The sequence below is a fragment of the Manihot esculenta genome, chromosome 3 (assembly GCF_001659605.2).
Source record: "Manihot esculenta cultivar AM560-2 chromosome 3, M.esculenta_v8, whole genome shotgun sequence".
NCBI lineage: Eukaryota > Viridiplantae > Streptophyta > Magnoliopsida > Malpighiales > Euphorbiaceae > Manihot > Manihot esculenta.
The window spans coordinates 23,221,110-23,233,817 of NC_035163.2; the positions used below are offsets into that span (position 1 = coordinate 23,221,110).

The window sequence follows — 12,708 nt, forward strand, 5'->3', positions numbered from 1 at the left end:
ATGAATTAATGAAGTTCAATTTAACGGTAATCAGAAGAAAATAAAATAAAGTAATAATAAAATCCCAAAAAAAGGAAACAAGTGTGGAAAGAGGTGCACGTGGGAGACAGAATCAGATGGAATGCCGCCTCTTAAATCTGACCGACGACACCATTCATTGACTAAAACGTGGGGTCCATTTTTGGGTACGTGGCGTCCATTTAAGACCGTGGGGTCATGCTTTAGCGTAGTGATTAGATAATTGATGAGGTAATGATATGAAGCCTCTAGAATCTGTCGGTCTTCGAAGAATGTCCTTGCTCAGTATTTTATCGGATATTTTTTTTTATATATAATATAGCTGTGAAAAGCACAATTTGATTTTATTGAAATGCATTTCTAATAAAAATAAATTAAATTTTATTAATAGAAATCAATTAATCTTTATTTATAAAAAAAATTATTTATTTACAATAAATATTAGAATAATAAAGTTCAATTAAAAATTCTTTTATTTTAAATAAATTAATAACAAATTAAAATTGATTTATTTCCTTCATGATTCTCATTATTTCAAAACTGGAAAATATTTTTTATAACTATTAGTAATATTTGTTACAATTTTTAAAATCTAAACTTTAGGTAATTTTTTAACTATTAGAAAAATATAAATTAAGATAGATTTTTAAAAAAATTAACAAAATAAAGTAATAAGTTTATTAATATCAATTATAGCTGCATTTAATATTAATACTCAATATTAATTTTTTTAAAGTTATTAACTAAAACATACAAATAAATTTGAAATTAAAATAAATTTAAAAAAGCATAAAAAATATTTCAAAAATTAATTAAATAATTTTGATATAAATAGTTTTTAAATTTTTTATATTTATTATTCTCTTCATTCCATAATTTTTATCTATTTTATTTTTCATATATATTAAACTTTATAATTTTTATTAATTTTTTAATTATATTTATTTTAAATATATTAAGATTTATTAAATATTAAAAAATATTTTTAAAAAATTTATTAAAAATAAAATAAAATAAATTATAACAAAAGAAAATAAATAATAATTTTAAGATAATTCAAAAAAAATAAAAAATTATAAAACGAAATATTTTTTTTTCTTCATTTGCACTTTTAATTTTCATAAATGAAATATTTTCCTCATAAAAATATTTCATCCGTCTTATAATTTTTATTATTATTTTTATTATAATAATATATAAATTAATTATTACAACTCTAATTAATTTTATCTTATTTTTAAAAAAAATTTAATTTAAAAATTTTTATATCTAAAATAAAAGTCGATAAAAAAAATATATTTTTTAATATTTATAAAAAATAAAATAAATAAAAATTATGAAACAACAGTAATAAATATTGAATTAAAAGATTTAGTAGTTAGAGCCCATCCTTAATTTTTCAGATATTTTAAATTATTATAATTTTATTTATATTAATATACTTTTCATCGAAAAAAAAAAAATCTCTATGTATTATCTATGCACTCATTACACAGATGTTTGAACTAATAAAAAAGAAATAATTATAAAAAATTATATATAGTTTGGTGTCTTTTTAAATATAATTATGTGATTTAATTTATAATAAAAAAATCATATGGTTCTTACAGGATGGTTAATAATACTAATGATATTTAAAAATCAATTAAAAATAATGTTTAACTACAATATATTATATTTTAAATAAAACATATAATTTATTCAATATATTTTTAAATTTAGTTATAAATTTTTTAATAAAATACTATTTTTAGTTATAATTTATTCATATATTTTTACATATTAATCCCTAAATTATTTTAATTACTTCACTTTATTTAATTAGGAGAAAAAATAAATGACATATTCTTTATTTAATTTTTAGTTTCTTTTTTTCATATATAAGATATTAAAGTTTAATAAACAAATAGATATTAACTTATAAGTATATTGTATTACTCCTTGAGTATTCGGTTCAAATCGAAAAAATCGATTGGACTGAATTAATTCGAAAATTCAATTCAGTTTTTTATTTATTTCGGTTCAATTCAGTTTTTAATTTCAAAAATTTCAGTTATTTCGGTTTGGTTCAGTTTTGATCATAAAAAATCGAACCGAACCAATTAGCGATAATAATATATTATTTTCAATAATATAGAGAGATTAGATCATATATTAAGTGAAAAATATTTTAATTAAATTTTAAAATATTAAAAATAAAATGTAAAAAATAAAAAAATTATTAAAAATTCAAACAGATTAAACCGAACTGAATTACATCGATTCGATTCGATTTGATTTTTGATCAAAATCGATTTGATTCAATTTTTATAAATACTAAAATTTTGATTTTTAGTTTATTCGATTCGGTTCTGTTATTCTGAGATTCAGAGAAAATAGAGTTTACAGTAGTTGAGTAAGCTTGGTTTGAGAGGAGGGTGCCACTCCCCTTTTATTCTTTTTCTTTTGTTTGCTAGTGACGTATAATGGCTTTGCAGCTACTGGGCCATCTGTCTCTATCGTACGGATTCGTACGTAGAAAAGCGTCAAACGTATGCTCCATGCTAAATGGCCATTTAATTCCCCCGTGCTAAATGGCCATTTAATTCCCCCGCACGCGTGCAAATAGAACTGCTTGGTGATTGGGCCGGTTGTCCCCTCTCTTGCTAGTCTCATGGCCGAGCTGGGGAGTGAAGAGATTGAGGCCTAAGGGAGACCCGATCCGTTTAGTAAGATTGAGTCAAGGCCGAATGGTCTGGGCCTGCCGCTTCGTGAACCTTAGACTAATACTGTCATTGTGGGCTCGCCCTCATATTGGGGTGGTGAAACCCAGCGGTCATCAGGTTCAGTTCAAAACCAAACCGACCGAATACTTACCCTAATAATTACTATATTTTGGAGCTAATTTATTCTTAATAAAAATAATAACAATTTTTTTTAACTATTTTAACTAATCTTCCCCTTTACTTTCCTTAAATTTTTATCTACATTAACATTGATGAAATATTTTAAATATATTTTTATAATAAAATTCAATTATTTTTATACTATAAAATAAAAATCAAATTGAACGTCATTGAACTGTGAAGTGAATGTAACTATTATTAATAAAATTTTAATTTAAAAATAAACAGTTGGAAATCAATTTTTTTTTACTTTAATTTAAAATTAGAGCGCTTGATAAATATTTTATTTGAAATGATTTTTTAATAATTAATTATCAAATTATATTTTTTATAATCAATATTGAATTCTTAAATCTTCTACCATGAATTGCTTATATTTTAGATCTTTAACTAATTAAATTAATTATTTAGAAAATTCATTTTATTTCATCAATTTAATATTAAATCCTAAATACTGTTTATAATTATTTATTGGTGGATTAGATTATCAATTTTATTAACTATTGAACTATGAAAAGTAAATAGTAAATGATGAATGTTAAAATGAGACTAGACTCTAAAGCAAAATGTTGATCCAAGATCCAAAAGACTTTACTCAAATGAATCAGTTTCATGCTGCTTATTTCAGTTCAGTAATATGAAACAGATCGGATAGACCATTCGAATAGGCCAGTTCAAGAAAAGTCTAATTCAGTGACGTGACAAGAGGTAGTGGAGTGATCCAGCCACCTCGTAACCCTGTCCGCATGTGTACAGAAAGAAATTAAATAGCCGTGTCTGACGTGAAGAAAAGCTCTAACACATCCATACAGACACATTCGTACGTACAGATCTGAGTAATAAAGATACGTAACATTATAGTATAATAGAAAATCGGTTAAACGTTATTAGCAGATAAAATGAAAATAGATAAAAGGAAAGGCACGTAACCCTAACTAAATTTTACTCGTTTATTATAACTATATTTTCTCTATCTCACGAGGATTAAAAACATATTAAATTTTAATTTTTTTATTTAAATTTATTTATAAAATATATTAAAATATTAAATAATATTATTACGTACAATAGATTAAGAAGGTAAAATATATTTTCCCAATTTATTTAATTTTATTTAAATTTATTTAATATTTAAAAATAAAAAAATTAATCAAAAATAAATTTTAACAAAAAAATATCATTTTAAGAAAAATAAATATTTTATTATAAAAAATATTTTTTAAATACAAATTATTTTTTTAAAGAATAACTCTAATTACAGGAAAGCAAATCTTATCCTTAAGTTTATTAATTACAATCCAACATGTTCAACATTTTTATGGATAAATTATTGTTAGATCTCATTTTATTAAAATTAACTATTTAATCCTTTATTACTTTTAAACATAAAATATAATTAAATTTTATAAAATTCAACTCTTTATTTTTTTTTTCTATAAAAAAACAGTTAATTTATATTAGCATTACTCAAAGAGAGCAAATAGTATGGATAAGTAAAATTATGTATCATTAAGTCTATCATCAATAAAGTTTATTCAACCTTTACTGTGTGCCATATTCTAATAGATTGATGATTACAATTTTCAGACTACTTATAACTACACAAAAATTAAATGGGAGGTATAAATTCTTAATTAACAAATATTTTAGGATAAAAGTTAAAAAGTTGAAATCATAAGCAACCATTAGATTTTGAATTGATATTTCTCTATTTGAATGTACAAATTTAATTAAGGGAAAAGTACAAAAAGATGTTATGTAATTTTATTTATTTTTTATTTTAAAATTTATAATTCAATTTGTATTAGAGTAGTATCTCATGATATTATATTGTTAATCCATAATGACAATATAGACGTGACCTTAAAATATTAAAATGAAAATTATATCACGATATATTATTTTATTATAAATTAAATTAAATGATTATGGAGTAAAAAGTTAATAAAATTACTTTTTATACTTTCATTGTATTTTCTAATAGCGTTTAAAAAAGTTATTATTATTTAAAAACTCTTCCCATGATCATTACATATTTATTAAACAATCTGCACACTCTTTTATGGATATCTTAATATATGTTGATGATGTTATTGTGACAGACACTTCTCTTGATGATATTACTGTTGCTAAAACTACTTTGCATAATAAGTTCACTATCAAAGATCTGGGGCATCTTAAATATTTTCTTGAACTTGAAATAGTTCGATCTGATCAAGCCACTATTTTTAGTTAGGTAAAATTTATTACTGATTTGTTGAGTGATGTTAGTATGTTGCACTATAAACTTGCTTTATTTCCTCTACCTAGAAGTTTATATTATCACTGAAAATAGGTGAATCTCTTACTGAACCAGATTGTTATCAAAGGCTTATTGGGAGATTCCTGTATGTTAATCTCACTAGGTCAGACATTAGCTATATTGTACAACACCTCAGCTAGTTTATTGTTGCCCCTAAAAGGCCTCGTTGGAAAGCAGCCATGTATATTTTGCACTATCTGGAAGCTACTATTAACACTTGTCTTTGCTTTCTTGTTAATTGTGATTTTCGAGTCATTGCATATTGTGACTCAGATTGGGCATCATGTTGCTTTTCTAGGAAATCTTTAATTGGGTTTGGGATCTTTCTTGGATCCTCTTTGATTTCCTAAAAAATAAAAAAGCAATCTATAGTTTCTAAATCCTCTGTTGAATTATTTCTTGGGTTCTCTTTGATTGAGGCAGAGTATAGGGCCATGGCTGGAACAGTTTGTGAATTATTTTGGATTACATCTATTTTACGAGATTTGCAGGTTCCAGTTAGTTATCCAATTTAGCTTCGTTATGACAACAAGGCGGTTCTTCAAATTGCAGCTAATCTGGTTTTCTATGAAAGGACCAAACATATCGAAATTTGACTATTATATTATATCAAGTCAAGACTAGATAGCAAACTTGTTTACTAAGCCTCTGTCAGCTATCTTATACTAGCAGTTTTGCTTCACATTCTCTCTGATTTCTCTCCTAGCTCCAATTTGAAGGGGAGGGGGTATAAAAGAATATGACTGACGACCTGATGACCTACCGACATGATAACCTTATGACCGATATGACGACCTGATGACGTGATGATCTGACGATCGACCTGATGACCGATGAACTGAGTTGTATTGTTTTAAGTGCTATTTTATAAATGGGCGTTGTTAGAATCATATTATTTTAGTTTGAATTTTTTATGGACTATTGTGTTATTTTTTTCCTAGACCGCGCATTACACGTGAAATAGATTTAGTACAAATAACATTTCTTGTACAGGACTGATGGGCTTAATATAAATAGTCTCTCTTGTACAAAAATGATTTATTATCAATATATCTGAAATATTATTCATTTCTCTTTTTTAACATGATATCAAAGCCTTCCACCGATGTTGAGCCTCTCATAAATATATCACGCTCCAATCACGAGAGAGTGTTGAATCCCGATTTAGAGATAAGGGTAATATACTTTTTATAAGGATCTTAGGTACTTCTCCTTTTAAACTAACTTTTAAAGTGAGTTAAATCCAACCCAAATTTAACATTTTTTTTTTAACTTTTTATGTTTTTTAAAGTTGTTGTTATATTTTTTTTTCCGCTCCAATCTTATCCTATTTTATGAGTTTTGATTTTCGAATAGTAATTTGCTACCATCCTTTCCTCGAATCAAAATAATTTTGTAGTGACCTAGTATTTGCCAATGCCATGATTTTTCTTAAGCCTCTTATTAAAGTAATTAAGGGGCTTTTTAGCATTACGGTTAAGGAAAATACTTTTTTAAAAATATTATTTAAAAAATAATTATCTTTTAACATAATTTAATCATAAAAACACCAAAATAATAAAACAATTTTTTCAAACAATTTGTTTTATAATATCTAAAACTATAATTTTTTAAAAAATATTTTTCTGATCTGGAAACTCAATACCAAACAAGTTTTAAGAAATAATATCCTCCTATAAGAAGGAGCACAAACGTGAAATATATCAACTATTAGAAGCCATCTCTCCCTTGCCTCAAGTGGTGAATGAAGAAGGCAAAGAAACTCTATCAATGAAGTAGAATGAACCCCAACGCAAGCAAACACCAAAAGAAAAATACTATCGTCAAGAGATTGAACTCAGCTTCCAAACTGGAATAACCAATATGAGTAATACAAGCATAAACTTATTTAAACTTCGCCTAAAAATTTTTATTATAATTATTAAACGCATATCACGTATAAATTTTACTTTTAAATTTAAAAATTTTTATATTCGTAAAATTTTTATCGGTTTAAAAACATTTATGTATTTTTGTAATTATTTAAAAAATAATAAAAATTAATTGTATAAAGTAGTAAAAGATTTATTTTCATAGAAATATTATTTGAAAACAAAGTAAAATAGAATTATAATCAACGGTTTATATTAATTCAAATCAAAATAGAAATGATTAAAGATTTTTTTTTTATAGAAAAAATATAAATAGGAAAGGAAACAAAAAGATATGCAATAATAATAACAAATAAGTCGTAATCTCAAACTAATCATGATTAGCAAATAATTCTTTTGCTGTCGTTTAGCTTTGTTAGAGTAAGTTTGCATTTAAAGTAAGATAAAAAAGGAAATATAATAATAATTTATAATTTTAATTATTTGTGTATATATATATATATATGATGAAATACTTAATTATCGCAACATTACAAAATTAATTTTAAAGTAGGATTGAAATTTTAATTTAAAATACATATATTAATTAATTTTATGAATAAGTTAAATTTACAAAATTATGTTTATTCATTTGTTATTATTATTAACATTCATTTTTTTTAATAATACAAAAATGATTATATCAATAAAAATAAAGAGGAGAGAAGTTAATAAAAGATCGTATTAATAATAAATAAAAATTTATTTTTATACATAATTAATATTTTAAATTATTTTTTATAATTATATTTTAATCTCAAAATTTTAGATAATTAACTCGAGACAATGAGAAATATAAATTCGATGCTTCCCATGATAAATACATTATTAAAGAATGAAAGAGTCAACACTTACGCCATGAAAACATAAAAGAGAAGCCATATCTCGACTTATTGGAATCTCAGCCCTGATTCTAATTTTATCAACCCTAATAAAAACAAACAAACAAATCCCTAATTCATCTGGGGATCACCGAATATCAACAATAATAACTAAAAAAAGGAAATAAAACAAAACCAATAATATTAATAAATCAATTATCGATAATGATTTTATCAGGATTATTTATCTTTTAACGAAACTTACCTATTTTAATAATCTTATTACCTTCCAAAAACTATATTGTTCAGAATTTTTATTTTAAAAAATTAAAAGAAAAAAAAAAAAAAAAAAAAGAATCCATAACGTATTGTACTCCAACAACACATGCATACTCGTTCATCTCTCCAGAAAAAAAGACAAAAAGTTAAAACGACAACATCAGAAAGCCAAAACCAATCGTGTAAGGCGTTAGGCTTAAGTAGTTTTGCTTTGCCGTGCTTTGCTGGCTCGAATCCTAAGACTCTCTCTCTCTCTCTCTGTGCGTAACTGAAACTCCTAAGCCTCAGAGAGAGAAGAGAAGAAAAAGCAACACAGAATCTTAATGTAAGCGTAAACAAACTGAACCACTTCACGATTTGTTTACACACGTCCTCTCTACGAACACTTCTTTTTTCATTTTTGTTTTACCCTTTTTCTTCTCGCTCTTTTATCTTATTTTGTCATTTATGTGATCATAAGTTACAGGTTTTTCTCTTTCTCTTTGTAAAGCTTCTTTTTTTTTTTTTTTTGTTTTTTTTCGTTCTTGAACTCTCCAACCTCACATCGCTCGTGAAGTTTGTCAAGAAAAACTGCTGGTTTTGTTTCTTGCTTCTTAATTTCATCCCATGGTTTTCATTGACAAAAGCTGATTTATGTTCGTTTTTCTCTCTTCTTTCTATTTTTTCTTTGTATTTCAGCTTTTGGGTTCAGCTGGGATTTGATCATTTTTGTTAGTTCAATTTGATTAAACGATTTAAATTTTGGATTTTTCATTTGGGTTTTCCTTGCTGTTTGATCTCTGATATCTAATGCCGGTTGGCTTCTATGGTTTGGGTTGATGTGAGTCTCTTGTCAATGGTTTCCTTTGAGAATTGGACACCTAATAGCTTGCATTGACAATTAAGATTTAACTAATTGTTTTTTCTCGATTAATTTATTGGTACTTGGTCGATTTTCTTGATGCATATCCCGTCTCTTCTGATGAGTATTTTCTTAACATAGAAACATACCCTCTCTTTCTCTCCTCCCACCTTTTTTTTCCATGATTTTTTTTAATATAATACTTTAATTTCATCAATTTTTAGATGTTCACGCAATCTTCAATTTCATTTTTAGTTGGCACTCTAATTCTGATATAATATTTTGCTTGATTTACAGTTGAGCTCTTGCTGATGATGGAGAAATAACCTTTGGGATGTTAAGTTCTTGCAGCAATGGGGTCACTGAACATGGAGAAGAAATGGGTCTTCCCTTTAGTCATAAGCTCTTTAATATGTGTGTTTCTTTTAGCAACTTCATTAAACATGGGTCTAATTTCATCACTGCACACAATCAATCAAATCTTCAAGATATTTCTATCACGACATCTTCCAATGGAAGGCTATGCTGAGATGAATATTTCACGAACTCCTCCCTCTCAAACTCCTGAAATTCCTAGATTTGCTTATTTGATTTCTGGGTCTAAAGGTGATTTAGAAAAGCTATGGAGAACTCTTTATGCACTTTACCATCCAAGGAATCAATATATTGTTCATTTAGACCTTGAATCTGCATCAGAGGAAAGATTAGAGCTCTCTTCACGTGTCGAAAAACATCCCCTTTTCGCCAAGGTTGGGAATGTTTATATGAGCACTAAAGCTAATATGGTTACCTATAGAGGACCTACAATGGTTGCTAATACACTTCATGCTTGTGCAATTCTTCTTAAGAGGAGTAAAGATTGGGATTGGTTTATCAATCTTAGTGCTTCTGATTATCCTCTTATAACTCAAGATGGTTGGTCTATGTCATTTAACTTTTGTGCATCTTGTTATGAATCCTCTCTAAATCTTTTTGAAATTGCATAATGATTTTTGATTGACTGCTTTGTAATGTGCAGATCTTCTTCATACATTTTCGACCATTAACCGAAATCTGAACTTTATTGAGCACACTAGTCAGTTGGGTTGGAAGAAGTGAGTTCTCTCTCTTTCAGACTCCTCTCAAACACAAGTGTGCGCACACACACATTGAGAAAACATCTTCAATTAACGTAGGATGTCTAATTGTATTGTTTAGGGAAAAACGCGGAATGCCTGTGATTGTAGATCCTGGTCTCTATTCAACAACAAAGCAGGATTTGTTGTGGAGCACACAACTTAGAGGTTTGCCAACAGCATTCGAATTATTCACTGGTTAGTACTGATGATTCATAATTACTTTTCTCCATTAATATTTGATTCATTGCAAGTACTTTTTCTTAGACTTTCAATGTTACAAAAGAAAGCAGTTGAAATCTGCTTTATTTTCATTGTATGCTTAGAAATTTGTGAGCTTTTGATTACTGGGCCTCTGTTCTTTAGTAGATTTCAGTTCATTGTGCTCGAAATTGCAAGGTTCGGCTAGCAGCTACAAATTTATCTTGCTTTTGGGTTTTTGTTCAGAAAGATAACTATTGTTTCTAGGCAAATCAAAATATTTAGTTTTGGAAAATAAGGGTGTTCTTCTTTAAAAACCAGGGGATGTGAAAGAATTAGCCGTATAAAAACTTTCTAGCAATCAGCTTAATCTGTTCGTTCTGGAGTTTAACTTCTATACTTGTAGCTGCCCTTTAACATGCTGGTGAAATTATGATGTTTGGTCACTCAGCTAAGCAACAGTTAAAATCCAGAGCCAATGTTGTATTGCTGTTCTTTGTTCAATAAAAAGCATTAATAAATATCCATTGTTCTGCAGGTTCAGCATGGATGGTTCTCTCACGTCCATTCGCAGACTACTTAATTGGGGGTTGGGATAATCTACCACGACTCTTACTTATGTACTACACGAACTTCGTCTCCTCGCCTGAAGGCTATTTTCACACTGTAATATGCAATGTTCCTGAGTTTGCTCAGACGGCTGTTAACCATGATTTGCGCTATATTTCTTGGGACATTCCCCCCAAGCAGCATCCACAAACTCTTTCCCTCAACGACACGAAGAAAATGATCGACAGCGGTGCTGCTTTTGCTAGAAAATTCAAACAAGATGATCCTGTCTTAGATAAGATTGATGAGGAATTACTTGGCCGGAAGAATGGGAGCTTCACTCCCGGTGGATGGTGCTCTGGTAGTCCTAAATGTTCCAAGGTTGGGGACTTGAATAATATTAAACCGGGTCCAGGAGCTGACAGATTTAAACATCTCGTAGCTAGAGTAGCTTTTCTGTCTAGGCTTGAACAGAATCACTGTAAATAGATTTCTCAAAAGGTTCATGCTTGAAGATGGACATGGATTCAGAGTTGTGTCTGCAATCCGGACAGCATTGCATCGGAAGATTCTTGTCGAAGAAAAGGATTTCGATGCGAGAGTTGCAGCCACAGTTGCTTTCTTGTGAAGAAGTTGAGGTATGCTAGTGTCATTACAGTCATAAGAAATCACACTCTTATTGCAGTGGTCAAAATCTAGTAGTAGTACAGCACATTTACCTGTCATTTTTCAGGTTTTTATCCTCTTACAACTTTTGCACTTTCATCTTGAAACTTCAGCAGCAGGCTATTTTCACTGCTTCTGTATCCTGCAATAATTAGAAAATTTTCTTATCTTCTTGTTCTATAGTTTTGGATGTGTATATCTGATAATAACAACTTAACCACAGGATGGCTTTGAAAGGAGCCTGCTTTATTTTGTGATGATGGTTTCATCATAAGAAGAGGGAAATCCCAGTTGGAGAATGCAAGTGGTTGACCATATTGGACAAGAAATGATTAAAGGGTTTCTATCAATTTAAGTCATTTCCATTTCTAATCAAATTTTTTACATTCTTTCCAACTTGGCCACAACCTTCCATATTTAAGTTTGGAAGGAAAGATAATAAAATACTATATAAAGAGAGGGAATTGATGGTTTGTTTAAAGTAAGACTTTTAATTTTTTTAAAGAACTAAAAATTTTGGGTTTCTTCATTTGTAGAAAAGTAGATTATTTTTTTCTTTGTATTTTTTTTTCACATTTTATTTGGAATATATTTATTATAAAAAAATAAATTCTATTAATAGAATTCAAGTCATTTTCATGCATAGAAGATTTTTTTTACTTTGAAATAAATTTTAAAATAATAAAATTAAATTGTATTTTTTTATTTTAAACAAATTAGTATTGATTTATTGCCTTAATTATCTTTATTATTCGAAACTAAATATAAATATTTATTCTTATAAATAAGGATAATTTTTATCAAATTGAAACTATTTTTAAAAAAATGATTATTTAGTTTCGCCCAACACAAAAATTAAAAAAAAAAATTCATTTTAAATTCTCACAAATATCTATAGAAGAATTAGAACGAATTTTACAATGTATTATTTTTTAAATAGACAAATAATATACCAGCTTTCAATTTTTTAAAAATTTAACTAAGATTTATAGAATAGTCTTAAAACTTTTCACTATTTTTATTTATAACAAAAAAAAATATTTTCTAAATGAAAAATGATGACTTTTCTATAATTCAAACTGCAATATAACTTGAAATAAGTGAAAATAAAAAAATCGTAT

The 12,708-nt window shown here is 27.1% G+C and overlaps 1 protein-coding gene across 6 annotated transcripts; it reads left to right on the forward strand.

The window, feature by feature from the left end:
• The first annotated feature begins 8,399 nt into the window (after positions 1–8,399).
• On the forward strand, positions 8,400–11,765 carry LOC110612232 (beta-glucuronosyltransferase GlcAT14B). 6 transcript variants are annotated; one of them, XM_021752959.2, is made up of 5 exons: positions 8,400–8,540; positions 9,354–9,971; positions 10,075–10,150; positions 10,254–10,369; positions 10,911–11,765. In XM_021752959.2, exons 2-5 carry the CDS (start codon positions 9,410–9,412, stop codon positions 11,408–11,410), a joined length of 1,254 nt encoding a protein of 417 aa, XP_021608651.1. In that variant the 5' UTR covers positions 8,400–8,540; positions 9,354–9,409; the 3' UTR covers positions 11,411–11,765. The 6 variants fall into 6 exon arrangements, with proteins under 6 accessions (XP_021608651.1, XP_043810768.1, XP_043810769.1 ...); XM_043954833.1 differs by lacking the exon at positions 8,400–8,540 and adding an exon at positions 8,554–8,681; XM_043954834.1 differs by lacking the exon at positions 8,400–8,540 and adding an exon at positions 8,772–8,791.
• The last annotated feature ends 943 nt before the right edge of the window (positions 11,766–12,708 follow it).

Excerpts from the sequence above, each read along its gene's own strand:
- LOC110612232 (XM_021752959.2), top strand. The coding sequence starts at position 9,410 with ATGGGGTCACTGAACATGGAGAAGAAATGGGTCTTCCCTTTAGTCATA. Across the intron at positions 9,972-10,074 it reads TCCTCTTATAACTCAAGATG|ATCTTCTTCATACATTTTCG; the intron begins GTTGGTCTATGT and ends TGTAATGTGCAG. Across the intron at positions 10,370-10,910 it reads AGCATTCGAATTATTCACTG|GTTCAGCATGGATGGTTCTC; the intron begins GTTAGTACTGAT and ends ATTGTTCTGCAG.